We start from the raw sequence: 14,741 nt of genomic DNA, 5'->3' as shown, positions 1-14,741 counted from the left end.
TAAGTACAAGAAGTTCTACTTTTTCTTCAAATGCTTTAATCTGTATGATAAGGCAAGCAAGAACTATGTGTTGTTTGCAGTGTGCATCTAGAGGTATTAAATTTGCCTTCTTGTTATCACTGCTTATAGGATATTCAAAAGCACAATTTTTAGGTTGTGCACAATGGCACAACTTCTACATCAAATTTCTTCCTAATCCATCTTAGTGGTTCTCCAGTCGAATTGACTGGACAGACGTATGGACAAATACAACTGTCCCCAAATGCTTTCTTGCTGTGCACTTCATTCAAAGACTGCATAATAACTATGGAATTTAGTAATTCATATATATGTGTGTATGTGTATATATATATATATATATATATATATATATATATATATATATATAGAGCCGGGATAGCTCAGTCAGTATAGTGACTAGCTACGGGCTGGACGACCGGGGTTCGATCCCCGATGGGGGCAGGATTTTTCCTCTAGCCTCTGCGTCCAGACCGGCTCTGGGGCCCACCCAGCCTCCTCTACAATGGGTACCGGGGTCCTTTCCCGGGGGTAAAGCCGGCCGGGGCGTGATGCTGACCACTCACCCCCATCTAGTGCCGAGGTCAAGGAAGAGAGGAGCTATACCTCCTCTCACCCCAAACGCCTACATGGCGTATAGTGGGACAAACTTTACTTTACTTATATATATATATATATATATATATATATATATATATATATATATATATATGTGTGTGTGTGTATGTATGTATGTATGTATATATATGTAATTGCCTCTATTACAGATCCTGATTTTCTTAAATATGCCTGATATAGCATATTCTCAAAGGTACACATTGTCACTTATTAACTTAATTTTTTTTTCTATCTGTTTCCACACAAACTGTCAGATGCTAATATGCAGTAGTTCATAATCATCATCAGTGGATAGAAACTATAGTTTTCTTGCAGAAATCATGATTGTTATTTTATATTTTACAAATAAATTTACTTAACAAAAATTTACGTTTTTTCAAGGGTCTATCTGCAATATTAGGATCTGACATTAATGCATTAGTAGTGGCACTACTGTTTCCCTTATCTCGCAGGTTATCATAACCATCATGTAGGCATTATTGATGTTAGGAAATTATAAAATACAAATATTGAATGGCCTCCATTGTCATGATGTTCACACCAAGTTTAATGGAAATTTGTTATTTGGTTCAAAAGTTGTTACACTGAGACAAAAGTATGTATGTGATGCTACAGTGTATCCTGAAAACTATATTTTATTATGTAGCTTCACAAATTTAGTCATTCTGACATTGGTATGCTCTTCTTTTATACCCATTTACAGTGTCCAGATCATTGAGTATTGTGGTTAACCTTGTTGTTTCTTATTGCAAAAGGCCTTGGTTCAAGTCTTGGTCTTGAAACCATCTGTCTTTACTGAGGTTTTTGCAGTTTTCCTTAGTTGCTCAAGCATCATATCTTAAACTAGCCTGTGATTGCTTAATTCATCATTCACAGTCATTCTAATGTTCACTGCTTTATGCCAATGCAGTTGATGAAGCATTGTTAAATAATCTAGCAGTTTCAAATCTCATCTCAAAGTAAAAATCCAAGTTTTTGTCTTCACATATTTTACTTGTTCTAATGTATATTGTATACCTAAACGTTTCACATAACATTTATGTCCGAAATATTGATATATCACTTATAACTATATCTGAAGTTCTGATGAAATGTATATACCTGAAATTAAATGTGTCCTGTTAAAATTATTAACACTTACATGAGTGTCTGACCAAGAAGTAAATGTGTGAACTTGTAATTTCATAAATTTCTGTGTACACCCCTACCTTATTAATATAGTGTTTTGTCTGTTATCCAGGCGAGCATTAATCTTAACTCAGCCAATTAGCTTAGTCCACTGGCTCAATCAACTCCTGTTAGCTGCCCTCATGTCACTTATCATTGGTGCTATCTGGTGGGATGTTCCTGGCTCTGATCCTCAGCTAATCTACAGTGATCGGCCCGGTTTTCATTATGTAATGGCTACGTTAGCCCCTTGGCCTATTCTTCTGCTGGCCTTGGGGGAAGTTGGAAGGGAGAGGTGGTCTGTACATCGAGATATAAGGGACCGGTTGTACTATAGAATGGTCTACATATTCACAAAGGTAAAAGCATTTTTTAGAAATATCATAAAAGACATAGAAGTCCTTCTCCGAAGTAGTAGATTAGCTTGAGTTTCACTAATGTCATGGAGCAGAGTTCTTCTTCGGAGGAAAATATTATGCTTGGCTTGTCAATAAATTCTGCACATTTTATGAAAGCCAAAGGTTTATTACCATGTTTACAAATCCTACCACTGGTCCCAATCCTGAGGCAGATGAATCCAGAACTCTTTCTTTCAGGTTTTCTAAACATAATTTTGTACATATTTCTCGTCTCCCCCATGCACACTACATGACCTGTTCATTTTATTCTTCATTCAATCATTGTAAATTGTAAATTGTACAATAGTGTTAATGTCACTCAAACACAAATTGAATCTGAGAAATCAGTTGCCACTAAGTTACAGAGTAACTTGAAAAAGAAGTAACAGTTGCATTATCCACATAAATGAAGGAAGAAAAATATTTATAAATTAAAAATGTGACCACTATTCAGTTAAAACTTAATAGTGCTTCAGAATATTCTATGGAGATAAATAGGAAATGCTAGGTCCTGGGTTTTAATAGCTGAGAGCCTGATTTCTGCCATAATAGTTATTAATTTGTACACTTTTTTAGTTTAATAGAAGATAAATTGCCTCTGTTGGTATGACTTGGACAGATAAAAGTGTGAAAGAAGGAACTTCAGTTCTCAAAGCACAAAACTCGTTGCATTATACCAAAATAAATTGGCAATGTGTTTAGTGTAGCTGGTTTATTAAAAAATAACTTGGTGGTTATAAATTATGTTTCATTTTGTAGTCGACACAAGAAGGGTCCAGATTCTTAGTAGGAATATTATGCTAGATGATAAGCCTGACATTTTTCAGATGTTTTCCAATTAATTGTTTCTTTGACATTTTTAAGTAATGATGTGGCGTGCAAGGCAGAAGAAGTAACTAAAGATTGGTGTTTTCTGAAATTAACCTCAAACTGCAGATGCACAGAAAAAATTGAACATGCTCAGAGTCAGAATGTAATATTATGAGTACTAAATATCAGTGAATGTGTTGTAGCCCACAGTGCTGCAAATTTCAATCTCGAATATATTGAGCCAGTGGGAATAAGAGAATATTTGTCTCCATTAACCATGACCTGATAATCTAGGACTTTATGAACAAGACATTACTTAACTTTATAGTAAGTGTAGTGAAACTTGTTGCACTTTTATAGGATACAAATATAACTGCTGTATTATTTGGATATTTGTACATGAGATACTTCATCATTTGTTGAGCTACAAGGGTTGTGTTAATGTGTTGTTTTGGCAGAAACGTCCAATATTTTGGGTGAACTTGCCTTGAAATCGGAAGGACAATTTCAACAAAAGGTTAAGTGTCTTCCAAAATGTCATCACTAGAACAAAATAAATCAGTTTTATTGTGAATGCATAAAAAGTTTATCTTTGTGCAGGTGCTATACAATCTCCCAGCCTCTGTCTGTGTTTGGCTTGCGTACTTGGTCCCAGCCTACTCCATGACAGGTCTGCATATGCAAGGAAATGATATGTCATCATTTTATGTATATGTCGGTAAGTAATTTTTGCCAGTGCATTGAGGTTAATAAATGAGGGTACCGTCAGTAATATATAAATATTTTTTTAAGATTTGTCTCTTTTCGGCTAATTACCTTCCGTCCATTGTATCTGTCTGTTCTGGTTAACGGAGACTCTATAAGTAGTCTTCTTCTTTGCAATCAGTCCTAGGATTGGTTGGCAGCAGCTTCAGCTGTTGATACTTTGGAAATCCTGAGGATCTTTAATGCGGTGGATTCCCCTTGCCTTCCGAATCCTATGCCATTGACCCATCCGGCTCATCCGCCTTTAGGGGTGATTTCTCACCCCAAGGGCATGAGGGTGCCCTGAACCTCCACCTGCTCATCCACCCTCTGAAGAAGCTATATAATGCATAAAGCAACATGCAGCCACAACTGTTTTAATATTAGGTAATTTAATACATAAAGTAAATTATTTTGTATTGCAAGGTTATTCACTAGGTGGTACCATGATGGAAAAAACAGTATGTGTGATTTCACATTCTTTCACTTCTAGACCATGAATGTATTTACTTGTATAATTCAGTATTCATGTTTTACAGTACACTAACTGCCATGTTCCCTGACATACATAGAATATTAGTCTAATATACAGAAGCAGTAAATAAATTGTATACAAGAGATGGTCTGGTGGAGGGCTTTGGTTAATTCAGTGTTGAACCTTCGGGTTCCATAAGACATCTAGTTGGTTAATGATACAAGAAATAAACTTATAAATTTATTCCAAGAGAAACAGACAAAGAATGGGTACAAGAATAATTCACTATTTGCTTCTTGTTGTCCAATTTATTTTATGTGACACATAAAAGGTTAAGTGCTCTGATTTTGTTTAAATTGTTTTTGAAGTTGTATGCAGAAGACTAATTTAATATGCATATAGTGTAAAGATGTGTTATACAAGAAATAAGTAATTTCATTCTTTCAATGCAATCTAATTTATGAAAAATGTGAGCAAAAAATATGTACATTACCCATTTATAGTATAAATTACTTCCCTTCTTCAATTTGTCAGCATTAACCTTTGCTATGTGAGATCAGGATTTAAGCCCCCATATTACAGGCTCAGTTGCCACAGTCTAGCTTATGGTTACCAGTTTAGCGGTATGCTAGTATGGTAGTGAATGCATGGCCAACTGGACTGTACATGATGAATGGCAGATGAAAGTTAAAATGGACTGAAACATGCTTATACAAACTTACGTACAGTATGTAAAATGGTGACTTTTATCACTTGTGTTACAGTTAGTATAGCAGTAGCAGTAGATGATTTCTTGTTTATGTTGCAGTAATTAAAAAGCCTCTTACTCTCCTTGGTGTGCACATGGTAGCCACAATATGAATTTTATTGTGTGAATTCATATTATGTGGGTCCATGTTCTTGTGGCCATGTGATGCTTTAAATGTTTGTACATCAATCTATGTAACACATTAACATTCCAGAATGAAAAGTTGGTTCAACATTTAAAGTTCTTTTATGCATATAATGTTGTTTCTAGTCCATTCGTCTGTTTTCTGTTAGTAATTCAGAATCTGTTAACAGTCCTGTTACTGTGTGAGATCTGAGGTTTTCACAGCGGTGAGTCTGAAGATTGCTGTCTTCTGGGTTGTTGCGCCATGTAGTCTGGTAGATGTCCACCAACGTTTCAGGGGTCATACTGCCTCTGTCATATACTAACAAACTAACTAGATTGCTTACCAAACCCGAAGGTTCATCATCGAACTAACCAAAGCCCTACACCGGACCCTGTCCTGGGCCAACAAAATCCAGTCTCCTTCAACTCCCATCTCCCATAGATCCCGCCTGAGATTATCCTCCCATCTACGTCTAGGTCTCCCCAGTGGTCTCTTCCCCTCAGGCTTCCCAACCAGTACCCGGTGCACACCTCTTGTCCCATCCATGCGCGCTACATGCCCAGCCCATCTCATTCTTCTTGACTTAATCACCCTGACATTACCGGGGAAGGAGTATACATTTTTAAGCTCATCATTATGCAGTTTTCTCCATTCCCCAATCGTCTTCTATCTTAGGCCCAAATATCCTCCTCAACACCCTGTTCTCAAACACCTGCAATCTGTGTTCCTACCTCTGAGTGAGAGACCATGTTTCGCACCCCTACAAAACAACAGGCAAGATTATTGTTTTGTACACTTTAATTTTCAGGTTCTTAGAAATCAGACGGGAAGACAAAATATTTTGAACTGAGAAGTAGCAAGCATTTCCAGAATTTAATCTCCTCCTAACTTCCTCATGAGTGTCATTTTCATTTGTTATTGTTGTTCCCAGATATTTGAACTTTGTAACCCTTTCAAAGGACTTGTTAGCTACCCTAAGATAATTTTGCCCGCCTGTCTTCTGATGACGAGATACTAACATGTACTTAGTTTTTTCTGAATTTACTTCTAGCCCCTCCTGTCTACTAGCCTCTAGTAAAACTTCTGCGTTCCTCTTTATTGTATTCATATCATCCCCCAATAAATTAACATCATCAGCATATGCCAATAGCTGATGTGTCCCATTCAATTGCAAACCCTCCTGCCTATCTTGGACTTTCCTGATGGCGTATTATAGTGCAAAGTTAAAGAGCAAGGGAGACAAAGCATCTCCTTGTTTTAGACCGTTCTTGATGAAGAATGACTCAGATACATATTTACCTACTCGAATTTTACTATAGGTTTCATTTAAGTGCGTTTTCATTAGACTCACAAGCTTCTTTGGTATACCAAATTCAATAAGAATATTATATAACACTCTTCTCTTCACAGAGATTTATAATTTATCTTGATTTTTTTTACAGGCCTCATGTTGGTATACCTGCTAACTCTGCAGATGTTAATAACAGCTCTGGGTTATATGTTGAAATGGAAACACATAGCTGCAATTTTAGCAGGCCTGCTAGTGACTTGTCTAGCTCTTGTATCTGGAGTTCCAGTCCATCCTGCAGACCTCAGTGTGTGGTGTAAATGGTTAGGAATTGTATCTCCTGTGAAGTGGATACTTCCTGTACTGATAGCCAGAGAATACAGACCTGACGCTTTAGTATCCAGTGCTGGGCTGTGCCGGAATAAACAGGTAACAGCAATTGTTAGCACTTGAAATAATTATGCTTAGTACCACTGACCAATAAGAGCCGGGATAACTCAGTCAGTATAGTGACTAGCTATGGGCTCGACGACTGGGGTTCGATCCCTGACGGGGGCAGAGGATTTTTCTTCTAGCCTCTGCGTCCAGACCAGCTCTGGGGCCCACCCAGCCTCGTACCCAATGGGTACCAGGGTCATTCCCGGGGGGTAAAGCGCGGCCAGGGTGTGATGCTTACCACTCACCCCATCTAGAGCCGAGATCAAGAACGAGTAGGAGCTATACCTCCACTCCCCCAATGCACCTGCACAGGCATGTAGGAGGACGTCTTTTCACCACTGACCAATATGTTATTGTAATCTGCTCCTTTATCTGTATATACATAATTTAAATATAATTTTCATTTTTCTTTAGCTGGCCATTTATGGCTGGTAAAAGAGAAAAGAGCTTGTAAGGTACTCCTGACATATTAACACAAATTTAAAATGATATAAACTGGTAATTCGTTAATGTAAATTAGCTGTTATTAATTTCTCCACCAGCTTGTAAAATCAGTTTGCTTCAGATGAATGGCAGCTGTATTTTAAAAACTTTGGTATTTATTCATGCCACACGCCATTAAGTTTATGATATCTCTACAGTTATTATATTCAAACAAATTTTATACAAATAATGATAATTGAATTTGGATGTATACCTTCTTTTTGTAAGATTTGAGGTTTTCACAGCAGTGAGTATGAAGATTTCTGCCTTCTGGGTTGTTGCGCTGTGTAGTCTGGTCGATGTTTACCAACGTTTCAGAGGTCACACTGCCTCCGTTATCAGGGCGATGGAGGCAGTATGACCTCTGAAACGTTTGTTAACATCGACCAGACTACACAGCGCAACAACCCAGAAGACAGAAATCTTTATACCTTCTTTGTCAAAATGCAGTTTGATGGTGATGGTTGTCTTGCCTTGCTAGTTACTCCAATTTTGACTCCTGGGGAGATCTGAGCACACATTCTCTTGACACTGTGTTACAAGTTCTTGTGGGGTTAGGAGAATATGGATAATGGCAGTTTAAGGAAATAGATCACGGTTACTGATATGTCTGGTTGAAGAATGTGCTTAAACATTATGGTTATAACGGAGCATGATGCTTACCGAGACCCATCCTTCCAGATACTATGTAAAATGATGAACACTTTATTTCAACTGAAGGGTCATAAGATTCTTCTAAATAATCAGTCCCATAATTTTGTTGTTTTCCACATCTTAGATGTTACATAATATTACACTGTGTGATGTCATTAACCTTGACATTAAAATGTGTTCATGCATCATTAGTTGTGTACCTATATTTTACTATTAAAAGCTGAGTTGATGTCATTATAACAAATAAATATGATCAAGTACAGTCTGAATACATCTCCTTTAAGCATGACTTGCTCAGTACAGTGGATGCAGAATTAGTGTGAGTTTCAGTTGACGGCAAAGTCTGCCTGAGCATGTATAATGTATGAAGATTTCTGTCTTCTGGGTTGTTGCTCTGTGTAGTCTGGTCGATGTTAACCAATCATTGCCCTGATGATGGAGGCAGCATGGACCTCTGAAACGTTGGTGGACATCTACCAGACTACATGGCACACTAACCCAGAAGACAGAAATCTTCATGTATTATTTAATTCAGCAGAATGACTCATTGTATTAAAAGTAGACATGCTACTACTGTGGGTCCAGTATAAAATATTGTATCTGGAGATAGCTGTTTAATTAATTTCCTCATGTTCTTTGTCAGGTCCAGCATCAGGATATCATTGTGCAATTAACGTGTGTCCCACCCAACGGAACTGCGGCCCTTCAGTACCTTGGTCTGATCCAAGACCCAAGGCAGCCAAGCTACATGCCTCCTCTAGCAGTGACTGTATTTTGGTTCCTGTGTCTTCTCATAGCAGCTAGCTGTTTCCTTATATTCCGGTATAAGCCACAGCTTCCACGCAACAACCCTAATAAGCCATAAGGAAACGATATGAAAAATCAAATGATTTTGCTGGTGCCAAGAGATGTAAGTTACATTTACAGTTATCATTTTCAACTGTAACTAACTTACTCCATGGAAGTCACTTTTAGAAGCTAACAATCTCTCAGCTCTCTTATGAAACCTTCATTACAATGTTCACAATATTCCTCCTGTCCCTATCGTGAGCTACGTAAATCCAGCCCACACCATCCCAACCTATTTCCCCAAAGCTATTTTAATATTATTCTACCAACTACACTTAGGTCTTCCAAGTGGTCTCTCTTTCAGGTTTCATAACCAAACTTTTGTATGCTTTCTTATCTGCTCATCGTCCTTGATTTGATCTTTCTGATAGCATTCAGTGAAGATTACGAATGGAGTGTTCTCTGCCATCCTGCTGCTTCATCCCTCCTAAGTTCTGTATTCTGAGCACCTTGTTCTCCTTAATCTGTGTTCTTCCATAAACATAAGATCATGTTTCACACCCACGCAAAACAGCAGACAGCATTATAGTGCAATATGTTATAATCTTTACATTTTTAAATAGCAGATCGGAAGACAAACGATTCTGAACTGCATGTTAGCAATCGTTCCCTGCATTCTCTGAAATTAATCTTTTCTGCATTTGTTTGTGAATGCAATTTTTAGTTGTTATTCTTTATTCCCACATATTCTAAATTTGCACATATTCAAAGGATTGAGTAGCTGTCTTTATATTATTTAATTCTGTTGTCTGGTGACGAGCCATAGAATTATACTTAGTTTTCTGTGTGTTTACTTCTAGACCAACCTCCATACTTGAACATCACAGAGCTTCAGTATTTTTCTTTATGGTATACATCCCTTTCAATTTTAATCCCTCTTTGTTTTCTTAGACCCTCTGTTGGCATATCCTAAAAAAGTCAAAAAGCAATGGCGATAAAACATGTTTCAGAAAATTCTGATTAGGAAGTACATCAGACAAATATTTACATGTACAAACCTTATTGTAGTTTTTATTTAAACTTTTGCCATCAAAGTTGCCGCTCAGTCTGAGGCATGAGCCTCTTGCCGCTTGGTCGTGGGGACCGTGGGTTCGAATCCCAGTCAAGCCATAGATGTTTGTCCGCGTCTTTCTGTGTTGTGCTGTCCTGCGTACAGGTAGAGGCCTTGCGACGGGCCGATCCCATGTCCAAGGAGTCCTACCAACTGTCTATAGATCAAAGCCAACTAAAAGTTGGGACCCGCAGATGCTCAGGCACTTGAAGAACGGGTCATCAAAGTATCAAAGTATTTTAAACTTTTAATTAGCCATATTAATTTTGTGTGTGTGAATATGTATTATGTTATATCAGTGTTTTTTGTTCTCGGATTTTAAGCAATATACAAAGTAAGTCCTCCGTGAGAAGCTGATAGCTAGTCAAATTTCCAAACTTTTATGGAACCAATAGTTTTAGTGCCATGTTCACAGGAGTCTGCTGCTTCCGCTGGTCCTTACCTGTTCCTGATGAATGAGACATGGCTTGCCCCATAAGAGCCCAATCAAGTTGTAGACTTAAGCGGCCCATCCACGTACGAGTCTGACTTGCGAGTCTGGCTCAGCGAGCTTGACTCGTGTGCCGGGCTCAGATATATTTCACCACACATGCATAGCAGACTCGGCTCATGACACCCCACCCACAAACGAGTTTGGCTCAATGGAACCTGATCCGAGCCGGACTCGTACGTGGATGGGCCACTTTACACTCCAAACCCTTCTACTCCCCTCGGAACAGTTGACAAATCCCAGAATTGTATTAGCCGTCACAAGGGGATAATTTTATTTTACTTGACAGACGGATTGTTTTACACATAATTTTGACTAGGCATATTTGAATATTGTCTTTTAACTTTTGGTGTAGTCTCACATGAAAGTCGTTAAAATTTATTAGATGGTAACTTCCTTACGGATGTGGATGGGAGCAGGAGCCACCTGGTTACTGGGCGTCATACTGTGTTACCAGGAGACCCAATAATTTCTTAACAACCCTTGTAGAGGTTGGCTGATGATTCAGAGGTGCTTCTTGCCCCTAACATCAGGGTGAAAAGTAAGTCGTGTGCAAAAAAGTGGGTCGAAAAGTAGGAGCAGGCCTGACAAGGTCAAAACTTGACCAGACCATTGGATGATGGTGGGAGGATCAAAATGAGGCTAGACAGAACAAGGGAGCCAATTGAAAAGTTGTTGAATTAGGATGGGAAGGAACAAGGAAATTAACAGGAGGAAAGGAGGAAAATATAGATCAAGTAATTAATAAGGTAAAATAAATTAAAACCAGGAAAATAGAGATACCGAGGTTTTATGCAGTGTTCAGCCATGGCCAATTTATCCAGATGGATGTGCAAGTGGTACTTCTTTTGTCCTTCACAGGTGAAAGGAAACCGGCAATCTTCCTGAGGGGGAGGCCCACAGATTTGGTATGGCTGAAGAGTATCTGGGAGGTACAAGTGAAGGTTCTGACAAAGGGAAGAAAGAAAACTGAGACAGGTTTCTCTACAGTTGAAGCTACTTTCTTCAGTGGGTCTCCCTTCAAGGAAGATTTTCATTTTCCTTCAGCCTCTGAAGGACGACTTGGGACTTAAGACTCCAGGTGCGTACGGCATTCCCTGAAAGTGTTTTCAAGTCTACATCAGGCTATTCCGTTAAAACCAGGGTCAAGGAACACCACCAAGACATCCAGATGAATCCTCCATGGCCAAACACTGCGCAAGCCTGGGCCAACAAAATCCAACTCCGGGACACCAGCATCCTGTCCGTGGACCATATGATCAGGGAGGGTGTCCCCCACACTCCTCTTAATTAGTCTGTCTTTATGATGATTTGTATTTTCATTTATTTGTTGTATTGCAGTTTTGTGGTACTGAAAAGAAGAAAACCATTGCAAACGAGTGAAACACAAACAGGACATTGATAATGCAGTGTAGCAAATTCAGGACCGTGATAGAGACACAGAAGTTTTACAGTTAAACAAGTGCTATGTTACATGTCGTGCCTTCAGCTGCGTTTACAATAAACGTAACAAGCGGTGACTGTTTGCAAGTAGTAGGTAAGTAGCTGGTATTGCTCCAATTGTGATCTTGCCATATTTGTACAGCCTTAAAATTGATACTAAACACATCAGCAGTATGTTATTTTATTGTTCGCAATAAAGTGTATTAAGTTTTGTGGAGCCCTTATGCTTTCTTCACACTGACACATCCAGAAATATTCGTAATATATTACCATACATTTTAATGTATTTTGCAGTGTAGTATTTGTTTACTAGATTTAAGCAATATGTGCAAAAAGGAATTTATATACAATGAAGTTTTCTTGGGTCATATGCCATGAAAGTATGGAGTTCCAATTGTAACTCTATATTTGACTGATCTCGCAAAAGACTTCAATGCATAAAGTCACTGTGAAAGCTTTAAATCTTATTAAGGAATTTGTAACTTATATTTCTTCAGTCCATGATATATATCACCCTAGGAAAAAGATCGGAAGTCAGCAAGCAACCAGTGGCAGCCATCAGTTATGTCTCTTGCCGTATTTATCGTATGAAAATATGGAATTTTAAACGCCATACTACAAAGTTGCCAGCTCCACATTAACTCCAGTGTTCGGTGAATTAGCAGTTTGATACTGTGACACATGGCCAGACGGACTGCGAGTGTGGCGTAGAACATGGCCAATAAAGATTATGGAAACAAGCAGGCTGATGAGATCACAGTTCTGTCTGTGTTTGTGTGCACGCGCATGCCTTCTTTCAATTTTTAAACTAGTTTGGCATCCGATTTCCTACAATTAGTTCTAACATCCTGGCAAATGCATAAACTTGTGAGATGAGTATGAGACTAAGTCTTTTAGTATGAAGTCCCGAAATGATGTATGATGATATATCTTCAATAAATATGCAAGACCGGTTAAGGTAACTTTTGTAGACCATAAAACAACATGGTGGCTGTACAAATTTTTATTTGTTTTTGTTTGAAAATGATATGTAGAGGGGTGTCAGCATCGGTTGGTTCGTAGCTCTAGCTGTGTTTAGATCGGTGCGTCACTGCAGCTGAGGCTGTGCGACCCCCGCCACTACTGAACTCCCCTCTCTCGGCTTACACATTTAGATGCCACGACCACTCGCGCAATCTATAAACCATGTATGTATGGAGTTGCAGTTCTTGCACTGGTGATTTCTTGAGAGGGCATCATTGCACTTAAAAACTGTAAAAGCTTCAAATTTGACATTACTAACTCCTATTTGCAATTTCTGTATCATAGATTGACTGTAAGGACTATAAGAAGTCTGAAAAGTAAAATAAATTTAAAAAAACACTTTTAAATTTACTGACACAGACAAAGTAGTTTATGCTAACAAAAATTATGTGGCCAGAAGAGTTAAATAATGAGATCGTCTCTTAAAGAATGTAAAGTAAATTAATGCAGATGACCCGGAGGGAATACAGATGTACCACGCTAGAGGGAAACACTCTGAGGATTTCACGTGGATGTTTGCAAAATGCTGAAATCCCAACGGATCCATCATTCACGAGCTTGGAAATCATGTGGATGTCATAGTGAACTCTGTATAGAACCAATGAGAAAGATTATATAGATCATTTATTGACATCACTAAGGCTTTTGAAAACATTGACAGGAAGTCGGAGACGTGAGAAAGTAGCTTACCAAACACGTCTCATCAAACGACTGATCAGTATTAATCGGAGACTGTCTTGTTTTACTATTCTTAAAACTTTGCATACCGTGTAGTGTATTAGAATATAAAATAAGTAAACAAACAACTATTAACACTATGATGGACACTAGTGCCATACGCGTTTCAACTTCAAGAGGTCATCTTCAGTGGCATCTGGGAAATTAATTCATTTAATCAAATTGGTTTAAAAATGGTTTAGAAAAACAAATCATTAAGTAGAGTATTTTACAAAAACATATCAAGCATAACAACTCTACTTCATGATTTGTTTTCTAAACCAGTTTTACACCATTTTGATTAAATGAATTAATTTCCCAGATGCCACTGAAGATGACCTCTTGAGGTTGAAACGCGTTTGGCACTAGTGTCTTTTTTATAGTGTTAATAGTTTGTTTGTTTGCTTATTTTTATATTCGTTTTAATATACAGCAGTTCTTCAGTGGGTTTAACTTCAGGATTCTTCGCACTATTTTGAGAAACTCGGCTGAAGGACTCGGCTTCTTGAAAATTCCCTTCCTACATTTCAACTTCTGCTTGTTTTCTCAGTTTTAAGAATTGTGTGATAAACAAATGGAGCTGGCCACAGACAAGATTGCAAGTACGTTTCTCCGCATGGATTCTCATAAACTACTTCGACTGGTAGACTCTGTTCCTGTGAGCAGGACGACGACTTCAGTTTTTCAAACCTCAAGAATTTTTTCTGTTGCAGGAAGAAGGGGAAATAAGTCTAGTATTTCAACGCTGCAAAAACTTCTTGTACACGACATTGACAAAATCACAAAAGAATTTCAACCGAGTAACATTCGCTGTCGATATGCAGAAGTATTTACACTTCTTATTCACAGGAAAGATTAAATTGTGAGAAGAGTTGATGCCAAAATTAATGTTAAACATGGTATTTTACAATTAAGGCTCTGGATAGTTGGTATTCTTTCAATTTTTTATTATATCATTTTAATATGTTTGTAGATCGTACAAAACACCAGAAAAGTTATACTGCACTTTTGTGACAGATGTACATTAATGTCAACGTAAGTGTAATAAGAGCTAGACGGTTGATTTACAAGGACGAAGCTACAAACTGGCGAGGATAGAGTCTCGAAACTGGGGCATATGGTAACGCTTTGTAGATGGCCATTGAATTTTATTTTAGTGGTATGATTGCTTGTAATTGTAAGTTTGTTGGTATTTTTTTA

The 14,741-nt window shown here is 38.0% G+C and overlaps 1 protein-coding gene across 8 annotated transcripts in view; it reads left to right on the top strand.

Annotated features, from left to right (window-relative positions):
* Nucleotides 1–14,473, top strand: part of LOC110829246 (ATP-binding cassette sub-family G member 8) — a 70,309-nt gene extending 55,836 nt beyond the window's left edge. For 4 of the 8 annotated variants that reach the window (XM_022062796.2, XM_022062798.2, XM_022062797.2 and 1 more), the window contains 5 exons: nucleotides 1,877–2,162; nucleotides 3,612–3,729; nucleotides 6,548–6,822; nucleotides 8,612–8,878; nucleotides 11,700–12,018. In XM_022062796.2, the coding sequence (XP_021918488.1) occupies nucleotides 1,877–2,162; nucleotides 3,612–3,729; nucleotides 6,548–6,822; nucleotides 8,612–8,833 (901 nt within the window). In that variant the 3' untranslated portion in view covers nucleotides 8,834–8,878; nucleotides 11,700–12,018. Of the gene's footprint in view, nucleotides 1–1,876; nucleotides 2,163–3,611; nucleotides 3,730–6,547; nucleotides 6,823–8,611; nucleotides 8,879–11,219; nucleotides 12,019–14,254 lie in introns of those variants that run through there. The other 4 variants (XR_015537359.1, XR_015537372.1, XM_087356935.1 and 1 more) reach the window with 4 other exon arrangements.
* Nucleotides 14,474–14,741: the final 268 nt, after the last annotated feature.

Source organism: Zootermopsis nevadensis, unplaced genomic scaffold (genome assembly GCF_977971745.1).
Source record: "Zootermopsis nevadensis isolate Lab colony 2312 unplaced genomic scaffold, Znev_1.0 Znev_ptg000001l, whole genome shotgun sequence".
Lineage (NCBI taxonomy): Eukaryota > Metazoa > Arthropoda > Insecta > Blattodea > Termopsidae > Zootermopsis > Zootermopsis nevadensis.
The sequence above is the reverse complement of the archived record's forward strand: the minus strand, read 5'-3'. Positions and strand labels throughout refer to the sequence as shown.